This window comes from Agelaius phoeniceus, chromosome 2 (assembly GCF_051311805.1).
Source record: "Agelaius phoeniceus isolate bAgePho1 chromosome 2, bAgePho1.hap1, whole genome shotgun sequence".
In the NCBI taxonomy this organism is placed as follows: domain Eukaryota; kingdom Metazoa; phylum Chordata; class Aves; order Passeriformes; family Icteridae; genus Agelaius; species Agelaius phoeniceus.
Genome location: NC_135266.1, coordinates 63,084,856 through 63,105,767, shown reverse-complemented (window position 1 = coordinate 63,105,767; position 20,912 = coordinate 63,084,856). Strand labels below are relative to the sequence as shown.

Genomic DNA, 20,912 nt, shown 5'->3' with positions numbered 1-20,912 from the left:
TAACTTCTCCAGGGACAAAGAATTTTTCAAAAAACATTACTACTTCTATTTTCTTATCACAAATTACTTGTTTCTGCAACTGCAAAATCTTCTGTGAATATATTTTCTACAGGCTCTCTGCAAAGAGGATTTATGAACATGCTCAGCTTCATAGCAGCTCAGAGCTATTGAGGCCATTCCTGACCCCCAGTGCAGTGCTGCAGGAGCACCAATCCAAGGTAAAGCCAAGTGAAAGAGGAGCCAGGGGAGCTATGGAACTGAGATTACAGAGCAAGCAAGACCAAAGGACAATGTTGTGTCCCCAAAAGACCTATGGACTCAAATGACACACTAACGAACAGAAAGGAAAGAATGAAATAAAGAATTAGAAAAAAGCAGAAAAAAGCCCTCAATGTACACAGATAAAGAAAGTGAGGATGCATAGGAAAGAAAGAAAAGAAGCTCAGATCCAACTTCCATCTAGGAATAAACGGTGAAAGATAGATGGATGTAGAAGGGGAAATAATAAAGATAATCACTAACAATACAGTTGTACAGAAAATTCTCCCTTTCTCTGTGCAAACTTTCTCCCATGAAAAACTAAAGACTTGAAACAGGTTGTGTCAATACAACCAGCATGAACTATACTCAGGGATGATACTGCTGCCAGCATATATGTTTCTTGAAAATCACTGATAGCATGGCATCAGACAGTTTAAGATAATCTAGATAAAAATCATATTAGAATTCTAAAAGACTTAATTATAAACAATTGCAATAAAGAACACCGGATAAGTTCTTTACAGAAAAGAACAGCAAACACATAATCTCTTGGCCAAGTCAACAGTGAAGTGTGAATTCAGAGCTCTGAATAACCAAAAGTGATGATGAGATCACGTACAAAAAGTTGAGAAAAAATGACTGAAAAGGAGGACGTTAGTAACCACCACCCTGAATTCAGACTACCAGAAAAAGTATTAAAACATTAGAAAAGTGTATACCCAGATGTGTGGCTGAGGGAAAGACTACTTACTGCTAAGAAAATGGGAAAGGAAAAATTTGGTGCCATAAGCTTAAAGACATACAGGTTGCTTGGTTGCAATGTAGAAGTTTCTTGCTGCAAGCTTCACAAAAAATGTGTTTGGGAGTGTTGAAGATAATGGTATGTTTTCCCAAGTACAGAAAAGATGGTGAAAAGGCAAAAACCTTTCTGACAGAATGCAAAGACTTTCTTACCCATACCAAGAGAAATTCTTGGTGGATGATGTGAAATCATATCTCACCACTGGATGAGATCATCCAGTGACCTGAGTGGTAAGATGGTAGAAAGCACTGTCTGTGTAGAGAGAACAGAGAGAAAGTATGTTGGAACAGCATGTGCTGTATTGGAATATAATAAAGTAAGAGTACATAAGCCAAAATATTTTCCAAACTGACTATCTGTCATTCTTTTATTTTAATATCCTCATTTCTACTGGTTGCCCTGCTGTACCATATAAGAAGCCTTTTAATGATGAAGGAAAGGAAGCTTGTTTCACATCTGGTATTTTTTAGAGAATCTGAAATAATAGGCAGAATGCAAACAAAATGAATTCACAGGTGAGAACTGCAGATGCTGTCTGAAAGGATACAGAAATGGAATTAAGGTCAAACAAATGTCTATATCCAAAGATACTAGAAAGATCTATACCACAGCACAGAAGAGACTGCACCAGAGGGAGCTTGGCTCCCTCTGCCTTATGCTGTTCTTAACACTATCCTGGTGTTTCAGCTCTGTGCCATGAAAACAGCTCTCTGAAGGGCTGAGACACATCTCTCACATAATTTACCTATGCATTTATGTTCAGCCATTTTTAACTGAAAAGACATAAAAATAATGCATACATCTTGACATGGAGACATGGGGAGGCCAGGAAACTCATCAGCAGGCTCTCAGGTGAACCCTTCTGAACGTTCACTCTGGAATGGGAGTAAATAGGGCAGAGGTTATGTAATGGACTTGGACCAGAAGAGCACAAACACATCAAAATCTGATCAGTATCACTGCCTGAGATAGGCAGATTTCATACTGACAGTACATAAATAGATAAAAACAATTGCAGATACCAGGAAAAATGAGATGTGTGTAACAACATCTAGATATATAAGAGAGAAAACAGACTGGCTACAGTTCAGTTCAAATAACCAACTGGGCATTATCTTGCTAGTGAGGGACATTTAGGGAGCTACAAAATGCACACATAGAGATGGAAGGAACAATCTGAAGAGTACTTAAGTACATAATTTAATTTGATTGATTGCAATTTAAACACAGCTTGAAAGAAAAAAGTTGGGATGAGGAGGTTTAAACAGCTCAGAAACAGACTATTTGTACCAACTACATCCAAGTACAGAGGTAGGATAGGAAAGTTGCTCTGGAAGACAGGATGCAAGGCCCAGATGTGGGGTCCAGCAGCTGTGGTCCAAATGGATCTGCTGGGAAAGAATGGAAAGTAATGGGGGGACAAAATTGTCAGTACTGTGCATTGCTAGAAATAGGGTTCAAAAATATAAAAGGAATTGGAAAAGTCAAGGCTGAAAAATGTTACAGGCAAAAATAGTTACTGCCAAAGCAGTATATGATACAAGACTACAAAGTAGGAGGGAGCTTTGCTGAGGACATTTTTTGACAACTGATAGGCAAGTTTAGCTGCAAATTTATAAATAAAGAAAGAAATAATAAAAGCCCAGCACAAAGTGGGATCATTTGGGTTATGAATAAGATGGAAGCACTACCAAATAGCTTACATTGTGATCTTGCAGGCGAGGTGTAAAATATCTACACTAGAATTTGGATTTATTATAAAATCAGCAGTTGTCTGGTGGCACCTCCTATGAAGAACTCTGAAATCCTGAGGGGAAGTAAAACATTTGCAATGGAACAATGCAGGGGTCCCAGCTCAGGCCACTTCAGCAACTTTTCCCCCCTTGAAATGGTCAAGGGACCATGACAGGAACACAAAGGCTGCTTTGAAGTTCACTATTATGGATTCTCTGGTGCATTTCTTGAGTCAGTGGGTTGCGAGTCAATGGTCACATTCTCCCCATCAGAATTATCTTCTACTCAATTAGAGGTGATTTCAGCTCAGTTAATGAGTTTTCTTTGTTATTTTCTTCCCTGTCCCAGGAGTTCTGCCAAATGTCCTTAAGGCCCGTGAATTCTGCATTCTTTGTGCCCACAATGAGCGGCATATCCCTGTCCCCAAACTTTGCTAACCTCTCTCTAGGTCTCAGACCACTGAAACATATCAAGCCCTAAAATTTAACAAGGCAATTCTATTGACAATCAATTTGTCTTTCTAGCACTTGGACATCAATTAGAGCTTGCTCGCTGCTGTTTCACAGATTAAATCTCCTTTCTTGATTAGACTTCAAAGTATATAAAGACCAAACATCATAAAGCAACTGTGAAAAATGCCAATCACTTGTTTTTAGAATTTTAAAAGTTTAATAGTAATAAAATGGTTATAAAAATAGTAATATAATTAGAGTAATAAAAATTTGGACAATTAGGATTTAGGACAATATGAGACAATAAGAACAAAGAGTTACGGACAGTCCGGGTACCTCTTTCTAGGCAAAATAAGCCCGAAAAAGGACACACGTTTACAGAGGATTAACCCTTAAAAGCAATTGCCTGTTGCATATTCATACACCTCATAGATGATGCATAAATTCCATTCAAACAAAGGATTCTGTCTAGTGAGTGTCAATTTCTTTCTCTTAATCCTAATGTCGTCTTCACAGCTGATCGAGGCAGGAAGACGTTTCTTCTGATAATGGAGCAATAAATTCTCTTTCTCTGAAAGATTTAGGTGTCCTGTGGCTGCTATCTGGCGCGAATACCTCATTCCTTTCTTTAAAAAACATCTCACATACATAGTTTCTATTTTAACATTATGTTGCAATCTAAAACTATATTTAACACACTACTTAAGAAAATTAATACAGCATAACTTTCTAACATAATACATATCATATTCATTTTAATATTTGCGAAAAGCCAATCACAAAATACGCATTTTTCACCGCAACTGTTTTCAGTAAAATGTTTACACGTGTTTGACATGTTGCAGCCCGGAGGAGGCCGGGCCCGGCAGCGCCATGGCGGGCGGGGGCGAGGGCGGTGCGGGCCGGCCCCGGGGCGGGAGGAGGAGCCGCCTCCACACAGGGCCGCCCCTTCCCGCCGCTCTGCCGCGGTAAGGAGCGGGAGCGGCAGCAAGAACGGGCCGGGAGGGTGGGGAGGCGACGGCGGCAGCGCCTGGGCCGTGCGGGCTGGCGGAGACGGGAGGGCGGCAATGGGGGCGCAGGGGAGCGCTGTAGCGCAGCGGGCAGGGCTGGCTGTGGGGAAAGGGGCGTCCCGAGGCGGGCCCGGGCCTTGGCGGCGCTCCGTGCCATGGCGGTGAGGCGCTGCCGGGCGGGCGGCCCTCAGCCTCAGCCCCAGCCCTGTGGGGACAGCGCTGAGCCCCCGAGGGCTCTCCGTGCTGCGTGGTTCTCCTTGCCCGGTGCCCCGTAGGAGCGCGCAGGTGTGAGCGATGGGACGCTTGTTTTGACATTGTTACCTGGTCTGATGTTACCTGGGTTCCCCTCAAGATTTTCTTGTGTGCCCGTGACAGAACCCGCGGGAATGGCCTGAAGTTGTGTCAGGGCAGGTTTAGGCTGGATATCAGGAAAAGGTTCTTCTCCCAGAGGATGGTTGGGCATTGGAGCAGCTCCCCAGGGAAGTGGTCACAGCACCAAGCCTTCACAGAGTTCAGGAAGCATTTCCACAATGCTCTCAGGCACATGGTGTCACACTTGGGGATAGTCCTGTGCAGGGCCAGGAGCTGGATGCAATGATCCCTGGGCGTCCCTTCCTGACTCGGAATATTCTGCAATTCTGTGACCCTGCAGTCTGTTCATCTTTCAGCTCCCTGCTTGGCCTTACTGCCCCGTGCAAGCTGACAGTGACCACTTTTGTGTCAGCCTTCCCTTGTTTCTGTGGCACACTTGCACTACCAGCTGTTCTAAAACTCCCATGACGCTGCTTGTGTTTTTCATACTGTTTGCTGTGGAAATAAGCCTTCTGCTCCTCTGTTTCTGCTGTCCCACAGACTGTTAGAACTGGTAATTAACTTCCATCAAAGATGAGAATAATGCTCAGTATTGTGGTAGTTCGTGGCTGGATACTGTCACACACAAGAGAAGGAATGGTGGTATAGGTTTTTTCCTGCATGGTAATTGTGGAAGTAATAGCCTGGCACAGGGAGGTCCAGTTTAACCACAGCACATGGGAATGCTTGTTTGGTAGCCAAAGAGCAAGTCACAGTTAGTACTGAGGAAAAGATCACTGGAGATGTGGGTGTATAGGAAAGCAGGTAGGCTTTGCCCATTCTGCTCACAAGAGTTCAGCCTCCCCTGTCCCTTTTTTGTGGGGAAATAGAAAGTTAATGAAAGATCAGAAAGCATGTGCAGGAAATTCTTCTGAGAAATGGTAACATTTAGCAAAGCTACTACAAGTTGTATTCAACTCTTCTGTTCTCAAAAAGTCTAAGACCAGGATTGTTTTATTTTCAAATTTAACTTTCTCTCTTTTTTTTTATTCTTTTTTTTTTCTTTTCCCAGTTAAAATCATGGCACTGAAACAGGTTTCTAGCAACAAATGCTTTGAAGGTTTCCAGAAGGTGTTTGAACACGACAGGTAAACGCCACTAAAGCAACCAAGTTGTTTAGCTTGGGGCAGTGAATCCATTGCTGTCAGTGTTTTCAGTCTGCAGGAAAACAGCATGCTTTCACTAATATCCATATTTGATTTAGGAATAATGTCTACTGCTGCTTTGGCTGTGCTCTTGAATTTCTGTGTTAATGTTTAACATAATCTAGTATATTTAGTGCTGCAGAGCTGAGGTGGGAAGCTGGTACTTTTACCTTTGGAAATAGAGCTTGGTTACTTTGGGTTGTCCTGTTTGCAGCACAGAGTTGTGTTTGCAAAGTTCCACTTGCTACTGGGTCACTTACTTCTGTGCACTCTGGGAAAGTGCTGTGAGCAGTGACTCAGTGAATAGATTCTTGTTTATTGAAGGTTTATAAAACCAAGCTTTCAAAAAATTTTGATCCAAATAAAAGTAAAATCATCAGTTGTGCTTAGATTAGAGTTTATTGATAGTTTTAGGCTTTAGCATTAATTGAGCAACTAATTGGCCTTTGACTTGGTAGACTTAGTAGATTGAAAACCTTCTTTCTGACACATACTGTGCATTTTCTGTTGTGCAACTCATGTGGATGTGTTCTTCAGTAAAAATTGCTTTGCAATTTGATTGCCAAAGATCAAGCTAAATATTGCTGTGATTCAAAATCTGATTTTCAACCTGTTCTTTGTTAGCAGCACTGTGAAAATGTGGCTTATTTGTAAGTCTCTGTTTTAAGTATATTCAAAACAAGATTGAAAAGTTAGCTGTTGCCAAATCTAGAGTCTAAGGCTGAGTTTAAAAATTGATTTTCCCTTCCTTTAACTTAGTTGTTACAATTCACTGACCAGATCTCCCTTTCAATGAAATGCACTGGTCCACTGAATCCTTTTTTAATGGTAGTGACCTTGTTAATTAAGTAGTGGTGATAACAAGGAATATTTTATTAATACAGTACAGAGCTGAAATGCAAAATGAAATTTGGAATCTACTTGCCTCCAAAAGCTGAAACTGGGAAGTGTCCTGTGCTGTATTGGCTCTCAGGTAAGTAACATGAGTCTTAGTAACTTTAAAATACAATCTTAAGCATTTTTAAACTACTGCACTACAGTTGCTGAAAATTTAATGTAGAGGTACTGCAGTGGCAGCTCTTGGATTCTACAGAAACTGATCTTCTGGAAGGCACAATTAGTTTGAGTGTGCTGTGATAAATCAGAATGCATCTTGGGGGTAGCCTACCAGATTGTGTTCTAAAATGCTCTGTGTTCAAAGTGTTCTACCCTTTAGTTCTAAAATGTTCCTACCTTTAGTTCCAAAGTGTATATATAAAGGTTCTCCTGTAAGGCCTTCCCGCTGGGACCCCTCCTGCTCTCGTTTGTTTCTAAAAATTGCTTCAGCTGACAGAGTAGGGATGTGCAAAGAGCCCGTGGAAGCCAGCACGTTTGTTCTGTGGTCTCTACCTTGTTCCAAGTACAACTTTGCAGGAAGGAACTGGTGAACTTGGAAAGAGAGGTACTGTCAGCTGCCTTAGCACAAGCATGTCTGGTGTGAAGTAAACCTGTGGGATCAGAAAGGGCCAGGGGCTGAAGAGGCTTGTGCAGCAGGCGCGAAGTTGTCTCATCAAAAATTAATTAATTAATTTCTTTTTTCTTTTATTCAAAATAAAAAGCAGAAACTCTGTTCTGTAAGTTGAGGAGTTGTTTTATTGAGACTTGTGTTTAGAAAGTTGGAGACCAGGACTGTTAGTGTGGAGACTTGTGTTCCTTATCACAAAATTGCTGGTGGGTCTGATTTGTGTCATGACAGTGGGCTGGGTAAAAGTGTTTATACTTTTAGGAGTTAGTTAGGAACATCAGAATTGTCTGAAGAAGTCTAAGCCATGCAGCACATTTATTTCATTGAATGTAAACTGTATTGTCCTGGGCAATACATCAGTCAAATTAGGTTACTGGCAACTTGTCCTCAGAGAAAAGTAGAATCACTAACTCCTCTCAATTTGCATAGTGAAGCGAAATTGAAATATTGGTGTGAAATATAATTTATTTGTAACTGGACTTTATTTGGACCTGCTGCTGTAGAAAAGGCATGTATTGCTGTGGCTTTGGAGCCAGGGTGCTTATGAGCCCTTTATCCTGTTTAAGTATGTAGAATTTGTCAGACCACATGTGTGGTTCTGTAATGCAAACAGCTGAGATGACAGTACAAAGCAAAATGTAGTTGGAGGATGAGGGGTCAGAAGCTAACAGTGTCAGCCTTAGCAAATGCCTGTGGTCAGTGGGTTTAAATGCACAGTGCTGGAAAGCACTAAAACCTTTTCTGTCAAAAAGAGTTTTGAAACCAGAATGCCACGAGCAATGGGTAACCAAGGATGTTTTTATTTCCCTAGGGCTGACCTGCACAGAACAGAATTTCATAACGAAAGCCGCGTTCCAACAAGCGGCAGCCGAGCACGGCCTCATTGTGGTGGCACCAGACACCAGCCCACGTGAGTTCCACAAGAGACATGCTGACAGTCATGACACTGAAGGGCACTCTCTGTCCTCAGAGAAAGGAGTGCTGCAGTGTGCTGAAATGTGTGCTGCCCACCTGAGTCAGAATTTGACCTCTGCACACCTGCATTGTTCACTAGATTATATTGTATGTGTTCTTAGTAACAGGATAGTGAGGTTTGGACATTGGAATTTATTGTTGTGGCACTAAAACTAGAACAGCGGGCTCTAGAGTTCAGCACAGACGAGGAGAGGGAAGAAAAGTGAAACAACAAATGTGTCTTGTTAGCAAGGCACACAAAATGTTAGCAAGAATTCTGAGAACCTATAAAACCTGCAAAACTGTGTTGCCACACAAAGATGTAATGCTTGCTCTTAATTGTATTTTGTCTTCTAAAGCAAATTAAATATATGCCTTCAGAGGATTACAATACTTGAAAAACAGACTAGAAACCCTTTTCCCCTGCAGCTACAACAGACTACTGATGAATGGATTTTTAAAATTATGTGCTGTTATTTGTATAAGGCTGAGCTTATGGTATGGGAAATCTGAAAATGGTGGATCTGCAGTTATTGTAAATACTGGGGATTAATTGTTTTGTATTTTTTGGATTCTGCCACAGTCTCATGAGTGCTGTAAGCAAAGGTGTCAGCCTTCTAATATTTACCAAGCTTTAATGGATTGCATCTGACTGCAGGCAGTATGGAAAAGAAGCAATGTTCTTTCCATAAAGTATTTTTTACATCTAGGTTTTGAAGTTGTGTCAGGTCAAAGAATGTAAATACGTGTTTCTAATGAAGAAGAGAGGCAGAAGAGCAAAACTTGTGAATGAATGAACTTCACACTTTGTTGTTGCTATTTGCTGCAGGCTAGAGATGGGCAACTAACCTTTGCTTTATTCATATTGGGTAGTTGGACTGGAACTTGTTCTTGGTAGCATCTGTGTAAATTGTCTCTATCAATGTGTAACTGCCTTTGCATAGGTCATTGCTTTGTCCAATTTCTTTTAAGTCCCTCGTGGTAGCTTCTCTTTTGCCTTTTAGCCTAATGACTGATAAGGATTGCTCTACTATTTAAATGAGTTTTGGTATGAGCTTCATATGATTCCCTTAAATTTTAGCTCAGAGACCTCAGATGTTCTTAAGTCAGTTTGAGCTGTCTGGAGAAACAAGTGAAAAGCAATTAAAATATAATTATGAGCTGAGAGGTATTGAAAATGCTTACATATGCATTTTAATTATGTAGTGTATGAGAATTACCTCCCAAGAGCCAGGAGATGTATCTGGATGGGGAAAAAGACTGCATGAAATCATTAAATACTTGTCATTACAGACCCTCAGTCAGGCCTTTATAGACTTCACTTTTCCTACTTTGAAGGGGTTTGTTTTTCCAGACAGGTATACTGAGCAATGTTGTGCAGATTCCTTTTCAAATTTCTTTTTTTTCCAAGGCTTCCTGAAAGTTGTTTTTTTTTAGCATAATGAGCACTATGTCTTCATTGCCTGGCAGGACTTCCTGAGTTTTTGTCCATCTCCAAGGTATTGAAGACAGACTTCTTACATCCAACATATTTAAGCACCCCAGTCCCTGTGATTGCTGTACTGTTGAGTTACAGAATCACTCAGTGTCCAAGGGCATGTCACTGGAGCAAAGTCAGCTGTGATCCTTGTACAAACCTGATTTCACACTGTGGGAGGGTAGCAGCCATCTCTGCACAAATTGTGAGGGACTGTTGAGTGACATGTGGGTTTGCACTGTAATCTGACTGTGGTAAAATAATAGGTAGGAAATAATGGCCTCTCTCTCTCCAAAACATTCCTCTCATATATACCTTGAACTATTACATTAGGTTCTGCAGACCAGGCTGGTCAGTCACAGACTAATCAAAGGGAGGACTGGGTGGGATGTCCTGACTTTCAAGAACACATTTGCAAATTTAGTTTGAAAGTGTAGCCTTGGAAAAGAGGATACAATCCTGCAGGTATTCAAAGAAGAAATTATGTAAGTTTCATGGAAATTATAGGTGGGAAAATTGAAATGAATTGCAGAAAAGGTAGACTTGTGAAATGATAGGAACAGTGAATTATTCTTCTGGAGAATCTTATAAAGAGAGGTGTAGCAGGCATTATTTAAAGCACATAAATTGGCTTGGACACACCATTTGGTGATACGTGGTTTGTCACACAGGTCTAATGGCTGAAATAAGATGGTAGCACCAATTAACAAGTGCCAACTTTTGATTAAGTTCTGAGTAAATTGGACAAAGCTTAACAGAAATAATTTAGAAGACGTGTATATGCTATATTTATTTATGGAGATATTGACACTCTTTAGAATTGGATATATCTGTAGGTATTATGTAAGTGTAATTTTGAAAGTGTTGAAATAGCATTTGAAAGCATTGTACTAATGAATTAAAATCTGAATTGTTTTATAGTTGAAGGGGTAGAGATGTGATTGAGAAACTTGTGTCCTGAGTCTCATTTGTATGGCAGGCTCTCCAATTCTGAACATGTAGTAAAGGAAAGATTTGTCACACTAGGTGGCTGCAATATTGAAGGAGAAGATGAAAGCTGGGATTTTGGCACTGGTGCTGGTTTTTATGTGGATGCCACTGAAGATCCTTGGAAAACAAACTACAGGATGTATTCCTACATAAAGGATGAGGTAAAAGGGCTGTTGGTTTCTCCTGCTGTTGCTGGGTAAGATAACGGGACGTCACTCAGTCATAGGAAATTCCCACATCTTGTGTTACAAGGTTATGGGAGATTTCTATAGAGATACTTTGAGTTACTTATTATCAGCTGAACTGTTTCCTTTTGATTTCACATTCCCCTTCAAGTTGCTTTCTGGCCATGAGCACAAATGTCAGGCTAGAACCAGAGATTGGCCTTTGGTTTCAGTGGCATTAAAAGTTGGTTAGTTGTGTGCTTTTTTCTTAAACATACTCAAGTTGCTTTAACATTTTTATTATGCTTTTGTTTCCTTTACAGCTACCTAAACTAATAAATGCCAATTTTCCAACTGACCCTGAACGGATGTCTATTTTTGGGCATTCCATGGGAGGTCATGGAGCTCTTATTCTTGCTCTGAAGAATCCTGGGAAGTACAAAGTAAGATGAATTATAGCTTATATGAGGTATACTAATGCTTATATAGATTTCTGTAAATGTGACAGAAGAAAACATAATACTGAGTCCTTTGAGGGCATTAAATGTAAAAATAGTTTCATTTGCTGCAGTTCATTGTTACATAGTTTTGGTTTTTTTTCTGCTGTCTTTCTGAACAGTCTGTGTCAGCATTTGCTCCTATCTGCAACCCAATTCAGTGTCAGTGGGGGAAGAAAGCCCTTGGTGGATATCTGGGACCAGATGCAAGCAAATGGGAGGTATGTGTTGCAGCTGCAGTTCTTTAATGACAGATGAATGAGTGATCTGTAAATACCTCACAGCAGGAGCCTGGAAAAAAACTCTGGATTGCCCATGGGCTGGTAGTGATATTCTACTACACCCCTAAGCACAGAAAAGCATTGTTTGTTTCTGGCAGGAGTGGCTCGCTGTTGCCTTAGGGTGCTTATGAAAATGTAATGAGATACAGGCCTCTCAGCAAATCAACTACATTCCTCCCAGTTTTATGAAGATTTAAAAGTCTGGGCTGAGAACAATTATGAGCAGTGTATTTTTGTAGTAGCCTGAAGAGAGAGACTGCTGCAAACTGTTCAGACTGATGAGCCTCATGACATCTTGCAGGGGCAGACTGTGGGAGGCCTCCAAGAGGAGCCCGTCAGATACTTGGAAATTAGTATCCTGCAGAACAGCATTAGACTAGATAAAGTTAGATTTTAGCTCCAGGACCTTAATTTTGAGCTGTCAGTAGTTGTATATGAATAGCTAAGATACAAAAATGTTTGTCTGCATGGTTGCTGCATTATTTGGGCAGCCCTTCAGTATTTTTAATCTCAACTTAAACATTGCACTGTATTTTCATAATTAAGTTAGAAGGGATTGTCGTGACCACGTACTCAGATTTCCTTGTAAATAAGCATAAGCTGCAGTGCAGTCCCTTGTAAATTGGATTAAAGTATGTCTGAGGAAGACTTCCAGGTCTGATTAAAACTTTACAGGATTGGAGAGTGCTCTCTGCTTTTCTAATTGTTAATTGAGTAGTTTGTGTATTTAGAAACCACGAGTTAAACTTGCTTAGAGTTAGTGTAATGGATTTGTTGTGAAACAAAATAAAGCAACCTCCCAAAAACCTGTTTTCTGTCCCCTTAAATTGTTTTGGAGTGCTTCTGCAAACCTAGTCCAATAGATCAACAGCAATCATCAGGAACATACCTTTGAAAGGATCTGGATCTGCCTTTGAAACAGATATACAACCTCTGATCTCTCTATTTTGGCTTAAAACTGCCATGTAAATATGTTCAGGATAACTTGATACCATGGCCACAGTGCTAGGCTGAGCCCAAGCTCCCACTTCCATCATAGTGTCATTTCTGGACCTGGTGGCATCCTGGAAGGATAGCTCTGATGCCTTGGTGTAGGACTTTGGATTTTGCTGTCCATTGGTGATTGGTCTTCTCCACAGCATTTAAACACTTTGCTGTCTTTGTAAAGGAGTTGTTTATTTTGAGCATGTAAGAAGCACAGGACCCCATGGGTAACATGTTCCCCATCTTAATTGCATTCTGATACATATATGTTTAGAGTTTTTAATTTGTTTCTCAGTCAAAACCAAATTTTCTTGACCAAATGATCATGGTAGCCTTCAGGTTAAATGCCTGCCCATGAGTTTAGTTGTGCCACACTGGTATTTTGACTTTTAGCTGCCAGAATAAATACACCAAGACACCAAGTTTCTTCAGCAGGACCTAGTTTCTGCAGAAGAGTGTGAATTAGTACTGACTATATTGCTGCTCTTCCATTCTTAGGAAGTCAGCCCTGGGCTGAATGTGCTGTTTGGTTAAACTGCCAACTTGGTAATTATCTAGCTTGTACATTTGCCCTTTTTAAAGCAATGGGTATTATTTTTCAGTTGCCTGGATTTTTCCTGGTTTTTCGTTCTTCCAAAGTGCAGTTTGGTGTCCTGAGCAACACTGCCCAGGACTCTGTCTGTGCCATTCTTTTCCTGCGGTCAACAAACTGAAACCAGTGGAAGATATGTAACTGAAGTAATTTCTCTTGGATTTCTGCAGGCCTATGATGCCACACAGCTTGTGAAATCCTACTCGGGCGCTCGCCTGGACATCTTGATTGACCAAGGCAAAGATGACCAGTTCCTGTCTGCAGGCCAGTTACTGCCTGATAACTTCATCGCTGCCTGCACCGAGCAGAAAATCCCAGTAGTCTTCAGACTGCAGCAGGCAAGTTGCTTCTGCACTCTTTGGCTGTCAGATTCTTTGTGATTTTTGGTTCTGTACAGCAGGCAGTGAAGAGAGTCTGTAAGGGGGCAGGCATGCTCTCACCGTGGGCCTGTCCCTGGTCACTTGAGGAGGAGGGTGAGAAGTGACACTTTCCTGTCGTCGCAGGGGCCATCAAGGTGTGCATCACCCACCCGAATCAGCCGCGCGTCACCACTAGGTGCCGTCGTGCTTCCAGCTTGGACAGGCTGATCCCTGCACGGGGCTGCCGGTGCTCGGGTGGAGACACAGCAGTAATCATTTGTAATGAGTATCATCGCAGTCACTGTACAGCCACAGTGACACATGGCCTTCTGCTGCACCTCTTATCTGTGCTGTGGGTTTCGTGTTTAGCATAAAACTTCATTATTTAGTTTGAATGTGTTTGTGTAAATTAGGGAAGGGGTGGAACTGCTTGATATCCTAGATTCATGTAAAGACCCAGGTCTTTACATCCTAGATTCATGTAAAGACCCAGGTCTTTACATCGCTCTTACCTGTAGCACAGTGACCCAGAACAAGACTGTCCTGAGAGCAGTGGAGTCTTTGTAAGCCACTGGCAACTTCCACCCAGACCCCGTGAGGAGCTCAGTTGTGGAGAGTGAAGGATTGTCCTCTCTGCTTTATTATAAGCCTTGCACCTAAAGATAGAGTTAGTGCTGATGAAGGGCTGTGGACCAGAGGGTGACATTTCAGCACAGTGATGGAGCAGTAACTCAGACCTGGGCTCTGTTCTCCTTTATCCCCCCCTGTGTTTTACCAGAAGAACAGTGCCTGTGAGGGCAACTGTTCTCTCAGATTGCCTCTCACTCTGCAGCTGAGCCTTGCTGTTACCGATCTCCAGCTTACAGGCCCAGATCTGGGCAGGTTAAGGGACTTTCTGTTTGTTCAGCTTCCTAGTGCTCATCTGTACTTAGCCTGTTATGTATCCCTTGCTATTTTTATATATATTCCAGGTATTTCTTAAGATGGATAAAGCCAGTAGAGTCATTACATTTCCTTTAAGGGAGCTCAGCATGATTGCTTTATCATGAGCTGTATGTTCTCTGCTGATTTCTTTATTGTTGTTCTTTTCTAGGGTTATGATCACAGCTATTATTTCATTGCTTCGTTTATTAATGACCACATCAAACACCATGCAAAATACCTCAATGCTTGAACCATTTGGATGCGAGTGCTGCCTGGATAATATGAATCAAGAGATAGTGGTGAACTAAACAAAAATCATTTGCTGAAGTAATGTTCATAAAATGGAGCTCTTCTGATTGTACTTCTAAGAAAAATAAAAGTCCCACTTAATTTGATGTGTGTGCTTTAGAGTAAGTATTGGGGAATGTTCTTGAATGTTTGGAAAACTCTTGATGCCATGAAGTTACATCTGCTGTATTTTGGTCAAAATGTAAGCCAGCAGATGAGTGACTTTCACACCATCACCGTGGGTGTGGATGTGGCACCTGCAGACAGCTTCTAGTGCAACTGTGCGAAGACTGTGATTAACAACAGTGTGCCCATTCAGCTAATTAATTACTGGGGTTTTCTTCAACCTTTAATAGAGAAGGAAGTTGTTAGTGGCACAGCTAATCAAGCTCCTTAATTAATCTGAAGTGGTTGGTGTGTTTTTCCTTGGCCTGTGTAAATACCTTCCAAGGACAAGGTCTGGTGGAGAATGCAGACAAAAGCCTGCTGTGCACAGTTGTTTACTGTCCTGTGCCTTATCAAGCAAATGATCTGGAGTATTCCATGGATGATACTTAAGAGAAAAGATCTCTTAAAAAACCTGTGAGGAAAGCAGTCTGTATTAAAAAGGATTTTTTCTCCACTTGCCTTTGATTCTTAGAGTGTGAAAGACTTGTAGTGTGCATCTTAGATGTGACAGGACTGAAAGGAAACTGCTAAATAGATCTGAAAAAAGCAATTGCTATCTAGATGCTCTAATATCTCATGGCTGAAATAAAGTATACTTATTTTACGAAGGATGGCAGAATTTAGTCTTGACAATTGTCGATCTAAAATAGCTCTTGGTGATATAATTCTGCCAGCTACCTTGGACAAGAACAGATTGTTCCAGTAAGCTGCAAGTAATCACCTGTAAACTCAGCTTTCTCATGGCTCAGCTGGACCTGAATCATTGCTCAAACCTTGACTCACTCTTGCCAGAGGAAGTGCTACCACAGATGGGTTTCTTTTTAGGCAATGCTGAATGCTCTCCTGTGCCTCTGGTTCCTGCTAGATTCTAGGTTACAGAGAGGCTGGTGCTGGTGACAACCTTAATTATGCATTGACTTGTATCAGTCTTGCATCTATTTATTCATGAAGTAAGCTCTGAAGGCTGGGAAGATACAACTGTGTGCATTGCAAGAACTCTCCAGAAGGAAATTATTGCAGATGGATCCTCTGCTTCCAAAATCGCCTATCAAATGTGAAAGAGTACAGCCCATAAAATCAACTGCTCACTAAGGTAAAGACACTCCATTTAGAGAAATTGGAATCTAGGAGAATCTGTACTTGGATGACTTCAGAAACCTGCATGGGCAAGAGAAGACTGGATGCTGTGACCTGCTCTGTGTTTCTGCAGCCAGGGGCAGAGCACAGCAGCTGAGCACAGCCCTGGCACACTGGGTTATCTCCAGGGCTAAAGGGTTACTGTGTTTGCTGCTTGGATTCAGTACTCTCCAGGAATGTTCAGGTTTTGTTTGCTGAAGCAGAAGGCTGCAGAACAATCTCTGCATTTCAGGAGGAGAAAAGGCTGCCCTGTAGCAGTAAAACGAACAACACTCATACACCAGTGTGAGCAGGAGCAAGCTGAAGGAGGGGTCTCCCCCATCTCCCTGAGCCCAGCCCAGCCCTGGCAGCAGAGGGCAGATAATTCACTGCCACTGACAGAGTGGCAGGAGGCCTTCACAACAGCAGCTGCAGGGAGAACATTCCAGATACCTAACTTCCTAGCAGCTGGATCTTATGCCCACTTTAGCTGCAAAATGCCTTTATTTGCATCACATCATCATCTTCCCCCACCCCCAAACCCATCATTTCCAGTGTTATGCTCTCCAACTACAGTGTCTTTTACAAGAAATCATCAGACACAGGGATAGGCATTAAAGGGTTTCTGTAAATAATATAGTTTAATTGTAACTACAGTAAAGATTTTCTATATACATTATGTTCACTGCGGAGGGTATTACAGATTTGCCATGCATGTTTTATTGCACATATAAATATTGTACAAAGGATCATGAAGATTCTGGTTTTAGCCATATAGGTTAAGACTGCATAAAAAAAAAGCTGTATTACAAAATACTTAGAGCTATTTATTTACAGCCAACTTCAAGCAAATACTGAAAGACACTATCAGGAGGAAAACAAAATTTTAATTATGAAAAAACAAGATTTGTCAAAATAATAATAATTACAAAGCTTCATGTTGCCATATATACATTGTAAAAAAATACTCAGGAAACCTGCATTTTTACCCTCAAGATGCAGAAATCAATACTCCTATTTTTATACTTGATCCTTGAATGCTTCTAAAATTTGATAAACTCTGACTTGAAAATTTATTTTCTTTACATTGCTCGTGCTTTTTGACAAAACAGATATTTGTGCAGCTCTGTAAAATATTAAAATACATTTTCATTTAGTGTTAAAGTGCACAGTACATTTTATAGGAAACAATATGCTAGCTGCCAACCAAATTACAATTTAAGTCTATGTTCCCTCTATAAAATAAATGTTTTTGCTTTGGTTGAAGTAACTGGATATTCCATGCATACTGTCTGGCTCATTGTCTGCGAGTCCCCTTTCCTCCTCCTCCTCACATGCTGCTGTCACTGCCTCCCAGCCCTGGAGCAAGTGGTGGTGTTGAAGTGTGTGCTCTGTGTTCAGACACCGTCTGAAGCTCAGCAGATCTGAGCTGCTGAACATGGGTGGGTTTAAAGGCAGTGCCTTGAGAGGGGGCAGTGACAAGTATGCATCACTCTGCCCAAAAGCCTTCATACAATAGCTCTCTCCACATCCTCTTGCTTAAATATTTAGTCCTCACACCCCCTTACCTCTTTTTTTTGCCACTCTACATTTCAAACTCCCTGTTTGTGTTTCCCTGCCAGCTTCTCTTTTCACCACATGCTGCTGCCCCATCCTGCTTGCCCAAGTCCCCATCACTGGCTTCTTGTGTGAATGAAAATGGGATGTTCCAGATAGCAGAAGAATCGCTGTGCTGGAACTTTTTGATCTAAAATGCATGATGTCTTGATAATAAACTATGCTTTTAAAAACCTCTTTGAAAAATGTAAAGTGGTAAGAAGGAGAAGAACTTTTATTTCCTATTGCTGACGTGGAAGTAGAGGTCTGATGCTGCAAATGTGCACTACAGAACATTGTGCTTAATTCTGTGGATACTTCTAAAGAGAAGCACTGTACCCAGGCAGGTTGGATCTGGAAGATCAGGTTTTTGAGACTGCCTTTGGCAATTTCAGTCATTTTGTCTCCTCTTGAAGGAATCACTGAAGAACACAAGTTAATTTTTTGGCTACTGGTTAATCTTGTTAACATTCTTGTGCTATTTTTTACTATTTGTTCTGTAGTGCTGTAATCTTTAAAAGAAATCAAGTTACAGTGCAAAATTACATTTCAAGACACATGATCCTAATGCACATAAATAATTTTGTTGTGGCAAAAGTTAAATGTCTTGTGCATAGCAAAATAAGCAATCAAAAATATTTTTTCACATTTATTTTTCAAGTTTACATATTTCCTTTTGTTTTTAAACATCTATATACAAATAAAATGGGTGTGCTCTCACTTTCAGCCAATTTAGTCTATCTAGTGAGGGGAGAGGTGTTACTGGAATGTAGGAAACTCAATGGAATGCAGACAATTTTTTACCAATGTTCCACAGATTCAAGAAATAAAGAATGCCATTCCAGCTAGCTGTTCTTTTAATAGAAGCACCTATTTTGTTTGCTTTTTATCTTACATATTAGAAAATACAATTTACGGAGATCTAGAGCTACTGCACACCAAGTAGAATAAAAAATAACTAAGTATTTATATTAAAATAAAGTGTTTAACCACAAAAAAAAGCAGTAATAAAATACAGTTTCCTAATTTACATTTTGCATCCAAAGGATGAATAACAACTCACTAATAAATAATATTTATATAAATATTTAATGTCTGGATATTTTTAAAAGGCAATAGCCTGAAGCAACTGCAGAAAAACCTAAGGTGGTAGCAGTCTGATTTACTCTCCCTTCTCCCTCCCCCCCAGGTGATTACAGTGATTCTTAGTTTAGTAATACAAAGTATCTTGCTGCAAGACAGCTGTGTACTCCACACGATTTTAAGTGGCAGAGAGGTGTTGTTTTAGTAAGTACTGTACAAAGTGAGCTAGAAAAGCAGTGAAGTGCCAACTTCCTCTAGAAAATGTTTCTGTTCAGTTTCTGCTTTGTAGTTCGACACATATGTACAGTCTGAAACATGGGTTTAAAATCACAAATACTCTTGGAGTACTGGAGTTGTTTTCAATGCAGTTTGTAAAAATGGGCAGCTTTTTGATTTGTTCATGGCACAGTGTAGCTGGTAACAGCAGAGAGAGTAGTTTCATGTGAATAAAGCTTGTTTCACTGTGGTTACATCTAGCAATGCTTGAACTGTTATGCTTACTTTTACCAAGCCCTTTTCTTCTAGGATGTGATGTGGTAGGCAGAGCTTCTCCTAGAAAAAGACAAAAAAGGGAGTAAAAATTAGAATATTCAATACTCACTGCAGAACCTCACTTCACATGATCACATTTGGAACACAAATTCCAGCAAGCAGGAATCAATTCCTAGTTTTAATTAAAAAGAACTTCCTGTGATTTTGACAGAAAGTCTCTGATTTTGCTCCTGCTACCCCTAAGAGTTAGTGAGAGATCTGTTAATACTCTGGGCCCCAGAAGCCAAGTTGTTCTGCAGTCATTACAGCATGTAAACAGCTAAGAGTGAGGGGCAGCAAGCACACACCAAACAAAAACACCTTTTCACCTACAAAGCAGGATAACACAGCATTTGTCCTTTTATGACATATGTGTGAGATGGGGGATGGAAGGCTGACTTTAAAAAAAAAAAGAGCAAACCAAAAACCCCCATTCTCCCACTGAGCTCTAGACAGGGCCCAGGATATGCACCTTGAAAACTACACACTAGCACATACAGGGAAGTGTGTGCAATGCTGGGTATTCAATGGGCTAAGTGTTTCATCCAAGTATTGGCACCTTATTTGAAACATCTGAGAATCAACTTTATTCACCATAAGGACACAGCACTCATGGCCAGGATGGAGCTCACAGCTGTCCACAGAGGCTGCTAGAGCAGGAGACAGGCAAGCAGTAAATACTCTATCTCCTACAAGGATAGCAGGACACCCACCCATGAATAATTAGAGTAAGTGTTAGAAGGGCAGCCTTGTGTCATGACTGGCCCTCTCTTTACAAAGTTTTTCTCAATGTTGCTGGGTATTCTTGTTAAGAAATCAATGAAATTATGAAATTATGAAATTGGGCAGCAGGTCTGTAAATAAATAAATGGAAAAGCCAGACTACATCACATAAACCATAATTACAACTGTGAGACTCACTGCCACAACATAGAAGCCAAAAGTGTAAGTGGGATGACAAAAATATACAAGTAAGAGTAAATCCAGAGCTATTAAACAGAAACACATGGAAACAGTGCCTGGCTCATGAAGTACTTCAGCTCTATATCATTGCTTTAAGCATGAAAAAGGCACCATCTGTGTGGTCTAACCTGTTCCTTCCCAAAACATCCATACATAACCATCAGCAGACTTAGAATACTGATTTTTTTGCAGAGAGGGTGCTTTTGATATTCTTACTATTGAATATCTTGGTTATTCAATAAAATTTCAGCTTTTAAAACTACTGATGCATTTGAGATTCTGTTTTAATTAACTACCTGTCTTAAACTGATTATTCCTCTTGAGTCTGTAATGTTAACTGAGGGTCCTTTATTTTATCTTTATACAATTTATGGTCCTTTTCCACACTTCATCATACTGATTACTTCCTCAATTTAAACCTCTCTGATCTCTTCAACCTCGGTTCTTATGACACATTTTTTCAGTTCTAGTCCCTTCCTTGACTCCTGTGGACCTTACAACTAAATACAATGGAACTGATAGACACAAGAACAATTCATACAGTCTTTACTATGTTGTGCACCTATGTTTAATTGTTTTTATCTCCTTCCACTCTAGTCCAGTCCTTGCTCAGTGGGCCACCTCCTCCAGTGGGCCACAGCTCCAGAAAAGTATCAGTACTTAACAGCTCTTCCACTACTTCTGAT

General features: G+C 40.6%; 2 protein-coding genes across 8 annotated transcripts in view; one reads left to right on the top strand and one right to left on the bottom strand.

The window, feature by feature from the left end:
• Positions 1 to 4,110: 4,110 nt before the first annotated feature.
• On the top strand, positions 4,111 to 14,876 carry ESD (esterase D). 2 transcript variants are annotated; one of them, XM_054655141.2, is made up of 9 exons: positions 4,111 to 4,217; positions 5,623 to 5,698; positions 6,640 to 6,728; positions 8,071 to 8,169; positions 10,717 to 10,841; positions 11,168 to 11,287; positions 11,464 to 11,562; positions 13,369 to 13,536; positions 14,651 to 14,876. In XM_054655141.2, the coding sequence occupies exons 2-9, from the start codon at positions 5,631 to 5,633 to the stop codon at positions 14,729 to 14,731; spliced, it is 849 nt and encodes a 282-aa protein (XP_054511116.1). In that variant the 5' UTR covers positions 4,111 to 4,217; positions 5,623 to 5,630; the 3' UTR covers positions 14,732 to 14,876. The 2 variants fall into 2 exon arrangements, with proteins under 2 accessions (XP_054511116.1, XP_077029808.1); XM_077173693.1 differs by lacking the exon at positions 4,111 to 4,217 and adding an exon at positions 4,355 to 4,544.
• A 1,791-nt stretch (positions 14,877 to 16,667) lies between these two features.
• LRCH1 (leucine rich repeats and calponin homology domain containing 1) overlaps positions 16,668 to 20,912 on the bottom strand; it is a 116,393-nt gene continuing 112,148 nt past the window's right edge. For all 6 annotated transcript variants that reach the window (XR_013180913.1, XR_013180911.1, XR_013180912.1 and 3 more), the window contains one exon: positions 16,668 to 19,284. Coding sequence is in view for 2 of the 6 variants with exons in the window: in XM_077173691.1 (XP_077029806.1) it covers positions 19,171 to 19,284 (114 nt within the window). In the remaining 4 variants the exon portion in view is untranslated. The remainder of the gene's footprint in view (positions 19,285 to 20,912) is intronic.

Coding starts and splice junctions, on each gene's coding strand:
- ESD (XM_054655141.2), top strand. CDS start 5,631: ATGGCACTGAAACAGGTTTCTAGCAACAAATGCTTTGAAGGTTTCCAG. Junction 10,842..11,167: donor ATTCCTACATAAAGGATGAG/GTAAAAGGGCTG, acceptor TTTCCTTTACAG/CTACCTAAACTAATAAATGC. Junction 11,563..13,368: donor CAGATGCAAGCAAATGGGAG/GTATGTGTTGCA, acceptor GGATTTCTGCAG/GCCTATGATGCCACACAGCT.